At 37.7% G+C, this 5,369-nt stretch overlaps 1 protein-coding gene across 1 annotated transcript; it reads left to right on the forward strand.

Annotated features, from left to right (window-relative positions):
* Nucleotides 1–48: 48 nt before the first annotated feature.
* Nucleotides 49–4,059, forward strand: LOC118408880 (the record flags this gene model as incomplete). Its single annotated transcript, XM_035809740.1, is given in 6 exon segments — nt 49–174; nt 747–912; nt 1,167–1,354; nt 1,718–1,793; nt 2,321–2,508; nt 3,110–4,059. Coding segments are annotated over 6 exon segments (960 nt in total), but the record flags the coding sequence as incomplete, so codon positions are not given.
* Between the last annotated feature and the right edge of the window lie 1,310 nt (nt 4,060–5,369).

The following is a 5,369-nucleotide window of genomic DNA, read 5'->3' on the forward strand; positions in this document are numbered from 1 at the left end:
TGCTTGCTGCCGGCGGGCCAATTTTTCTTAATTTCATTTCATTTACAGATTCTGTTCAACATGTTCGACATGGTCATGGGGTCTCCACTTGTGATAGAATCGAAATCTATCGTTGAAACGATGGAGGCTGTATTTCGGCATCAGAATCTTGAGAATTCCGTGCACCGGGCCAAGGTAAACTTTTTCGTCCTTTCGTATGAATGGATTCAAAGTTCTTGCACGTGTCTCGTATGGATTCATTGATTCCTCTGTATCATTTATACTCTGTGAAGGAATACATTGACTCGACTTCATTCATACCTATATTTCAATCCATACACAGTAAGAATTGAAAATAATATACTGTGTGTTTTTTTGTCGAGTCTCTTCTCCTTCTTCTGCTCCTGCTGCAAAATCTTCAAATTAAAAAGGAATGTACCTAATTTAGTAACTTGGCTCTTGATACCAAATGAAAATTTTGGCGTAGGAGTTCATTTATATTAAATTATCAAAGTTGGGATTTCGAACCATCATGAGAATTGTATATTTTGGGTCCTATGCCCACTGAGTCGTATTTTGACTGAGGTAATTTTGGTTTATAATTACAACCCTTTTAAAGTATTTTGAATGCATTGGTTTTATTGCCTTCCTGTAATCATAACAGAATATTGACGGATTATTTCACGATTGTATCCGTTTGATCATTCTGTTTTTAAAATGTTTATAACCAATAGCTTTAACATATCTTTCCCTCTAATCATAATCAGCTGGAGAGCATCAGTGAATTTGCGATGGAACGTCAAGTCAGTGGATACGGACTTTGGGTCTTCGCCCTCAAACAGACAGGGAGAGAAGACGAAATTGATCGGATCATGAGACGGGCGCGCAGCACTTTGAGTGAACAAATGTGCTTCTTGGCTCCTTTCTTCTATGGTAAGTGATTTCATATACTCTAAATCAACGTTTTACTTCTGTAGAGGGGCATCGTTTTTCTTTGCCCTGTGTTCATCATGTTCCCTTTTCAACCAGTTTTGCTTACCATCCCTTCAAACTGCACAGTGATATCCATAGTGAGACCAGATGACGTGAAATTTAGAATGAGTAACTCCGGATACATATTCAGACAGATTTCTTCGTTTAAAAAGCTGAATTAAATTTATGTTACTTGGAATGTTCGCACTTTTTAGATTGGCCGGCAGGCACATATGGCCTCCCCAAGACCACCGAAGGGTGTCCATCTGGGTCCAATGTTGTATGGGAGGAGGGTCAGTACGAACATCGGAGAAGTAGCAGTTTCGAATGGCCCACAGATGCTCAGCTGCACTTCAATGCAACTTTCGCCGGTAGCAGGCTGTCCAGAGAATTTTGTCTTAAGGTGATACACAACACTCATCTAGCAATTAATTGATAAAAATCTTCTATAAAGTATATCTGTTTGGCAGATCAATTAGAAAATGTATGCTGTGTGCATCTAAAGATTGTAACTTTTGTTGAAAGTAGTTAAACTGCAATATACAACGCAAAAATAGGACTCCCCCAAATTTTCGACTAAACAGCACCAGTCTTTGTCAAGGAATAAACAATCCACTGCTGTCGTGACGTCATGTTATACAGATAGAACACGTGACTTAGTAACCAGTGGATCATAGGTTGCAGGAAGTCTATGGCGCCCACCGTCTCTGATCAGTGATTTTTGTTTGTATTTCTCTATGACAAGCATTGTATCATCAAATTTCAGACAAATCCCAGCAGTGGTGGGAACAGTTGGCCACCGGGGCGTTATTGTGTACTGAAGAAAGGCTCTTGTCCAGTGGGTAAGGATGAGTACCTTTTTCTTGTATACTTCCTAAGGAATTAGCTAGGATTTGTGCCTACTTCCATGTCTTACATTTCCTTTTCCTTATAATACCATATATTAATTATTATTGTGTCTCACTCCACAATTTTACCATAGACGTGTTGTGGTAGATACTTGGTAGATTATGTATGGGAAAAATCTATCAATCTATCTATCTATCTAACATATTACATTATTAATATGTTTCCTAATTTCCTATTCTTGAATACCACGGAAAAATTCATATTTCTCATGCAACTAGATAAACCATACATTATTGATTCCATCTGCCCTTATGTTTATAACTGTTTTAAGAAGCGAGAAGAGGTTGAACTTGTACATACATGTGCTAGAATGTCTTAGCATATGTAGAGATGATAAGATACCTTTTTTGGCAAAATTGTACCTTATCACTAGCGCTACGACCTGTACTTAGCTTGTTTGAGCACAAATGTACAATAAAGGTCATTCATTCATTCATTCATTCATTATTTTAACGTTAAGGCCTGAAGTGGGGAAAGCTCGGATTCCCCGGAGGTAGCCAGAGTGGAGCTGTTCCGGATGGAAGCGTAGCCAGTGACACCATAGAGGTTGAGTACTGCTGCCAGGAAGATGGTTTTGCCTCCAGTCCCATCGCCTTACCACCCAGACGCTCGTTCTACCTGCTCCGGCTTGGGGGAGCGTGCCAGCAGGTACAACATCGTTTACTAACTGCATCGTTATGGAATGGCTTTCCCGTGGGGTACATGTACCATCTAAAACTTTTTTCAAGTCAATGGTAAACAAACACCTTTCTTCAGAATCTGGTACTGAGCTGTTCCCAAAGCTCATGAGTGGCTCAATGAGCCTTGTTTTGTGGTGAACTTCACTAAGTAAAAATTTTAAACATTCGAAAGAACGGGCTTCGCCATCTTGAATCTTAGCTGGTGTGTTACGCCGAACGGCGGTTATACCGGCAATATAGATACAGATACAGATTGAATTGGGAAGGATTATGTAGCTTGACAACATTTAGTTAGTACATGACCATGACTGGTGGCGCACAGAAACTTGATAAAGATGTCAAGGTACAGGGCGTATTTTTGGTATCTTACATTTATCTTCAAATACCACACTCATGCCTATTGCAAAATTGATTACTGGCTCATCGAATACGAATCTTACTTTCTTTCAAGTTTTATTGTCGTTGAGAGTCACAAATGCAAAATATACTTTGAGGAGTATATTGCTATCACATATCACAGTTTAGCGGGTACGTGGAAATTAACTTTTCGACCTTCTTTGTTGTACTAGGTTGCTGGAATGGATGTCAGTGAGGAGTGGATTGAGTACAGGGGTAACGGTTACCGAGCTGGAGTGACCCCAGATGATGATGGTGATGACAACAGCCACAAACTCTACTACTGCCTCTACAGTCTACCCGGGTCTGTCATTCCAACTACTCCGATCGTCCCAGATGTCAAGAACAACGACACTACACGTATTATCATAATAGTAGCACCCATATAGTTGGAGGTGCCGTCTTCCTGATATGCATATGCATATGCATGTGTTGTTGTTGCTGTCGGGACTGAAGACATTTCATTTCTTTCTTTAAGAAATGAAATGAAATAAATTGAAATCATAACATGAAGTATCGAAATGAGACAAGAGTTCTATTACACATGATCAATACTAAATACACTGCATTATTTTCTTTTACAAATGAGGAAATCATTAAGACTGGCTTTTACAAAAAAAGGATCTTTATGAATTATCATTTATCAAGTACCAGAAAAAAACAGAATAACTAAACATGTGTTTTAGAAATTACTGTTTCAAACAAAATCAGTTTGGTTCTTCCATGAAAGTTTATCGTCTATCACCATTCCTAGGAAGTGCGTGTGACTTAATTGATTGGTAGTTTTACAATTTATAGAGATTCAAGCTTTTCTTGTTCTTGCTTGTAAAGATAATGAAATTGTATTTTTTTTCATATATATATGTTTATATATTTGACGAACAACTCGTATTTGATGGACAATTCATTAGCCTTGAACCATTGATGTACTTTATGCATGCGATTTATCATTTCAAGATGTTAAAAACGTGTCAACAATTTCTTTGGGACATGAATGAGAGGATGCAAAAGTATAATTAGTTTAGCACTTGAAGAATGTTGATATTGGGTGGATTTTATGCTAATCATATGATTGTTTACCTTTATTCAAGATTGTGTGGTGGAATAAAATGGTCTAAATCAATCTGATGGTAAAGCATGTTTCATTTTTGCTCAAAGAGTTATTTAACAGTTACATCTAACATCCATTCTTTATAAAATCCAGTCATTACGCAGAGTATATTCTCTTTTAAGGCACTGAAAATCTGCATACATGTACTATGACATAAATATCTCCTAAACCGATATTTTATTCATACAGTATATACAGTATGAAAGGTTGTTTGACTTATTTACAAAACTACTAGAAGTATATTCTTTCTATGAAATAAACTCGCAATATTTACAAAGTCCAAATTGGTTTAACATGCACTGATTTGGGGGTTCAGCTCTACAAGCAAAACTCAACTCTGTAAAGAACACATACACTGTGCCAACATTTCCACATGAAGTAGAATGTTTCTATCGATATTATTCTGTTTTTCATGTTTTTACCCCAATTATGTGCATAAATATCAATAAGAAGTCTTCACAACATATCCCCTCATGATATAGCTTTTAGTACAATTATAATGAATTGTACACATACTGTTCAAACGACACACAAACTTGTCAAAAAATGTATTCCCTTATTTCATACACTGGGTCAATAGTCTAATATACAAGCTTGTTGAAAAGAAAAGTTTCTATTATTCACAACAAGAGACCGTTAGGTTATCATATTGGGCCCATAGCTTTGTAATGTAGAATGATACTGTGTTATTGGAAATCATTTTTTTCTTCTCCACATCAAACCCATGATCAACTGACTGACACCCTATAGCTAATGTGTGCAAGACGTTATTGAGAAGATATCACATCAAGAGATCATCTTTCTTCTTCTCGACGTCCGGCCCATAGCTGGGTGTCCAGTAGTAGTGCCTCCTGATGCCGTGGGACAGTTCGGACAGGTAGACTCGCCCGTCCACTACGTACGGCTGGACATCTGTCTGCTCTGTGTCCAGGCGGGCTGACTCGATCAGGTCATTAAAGGCCTGGATGGAGAAAAATCAGACATTTGAAGATCTGTAGTCATTAAAAAAATTAGTTATCATATATTATCATATAGCCAGATGGAGTTGGCCAATCAGAGGCCCCCATTTCCCATGGGTTATCAGGCCGTAACCTCAAAAGTGGTCAGTTCTTAGAATAACCGACCACTTTTTGGACCGCACCATTATACAGGGGACAGTCATGAATTTTTTTGTACTGTTGTTTGTGTGTAAACCATGCATAACTGTCAAAAATATTATGATTGATTGGTTATGTTAATTGGGGCTCCACATGGGGAATATATCGATACTTGAAAAGGAATTATGCTGATTTTACACATTTTCATTATTGCTTTCTAACGTG

Source organism: Branchiostoma floridae, unplaced genomic scaffold, assembly GCF_000003815.2.
Source record: "Branchiostoma floridae strain S238N-H82 unplaced genomic scaffold, Bfl_VNyyK Sc7u5tJ_490, whole genome shotgun sequence".
Lineage (NCBI taxonomy): Eukaryota > Metazoa > Chordata > Leptocardii > Amphioxiformes > Branchiostomatidae > Branchiostoma > Branchiostoma floridae.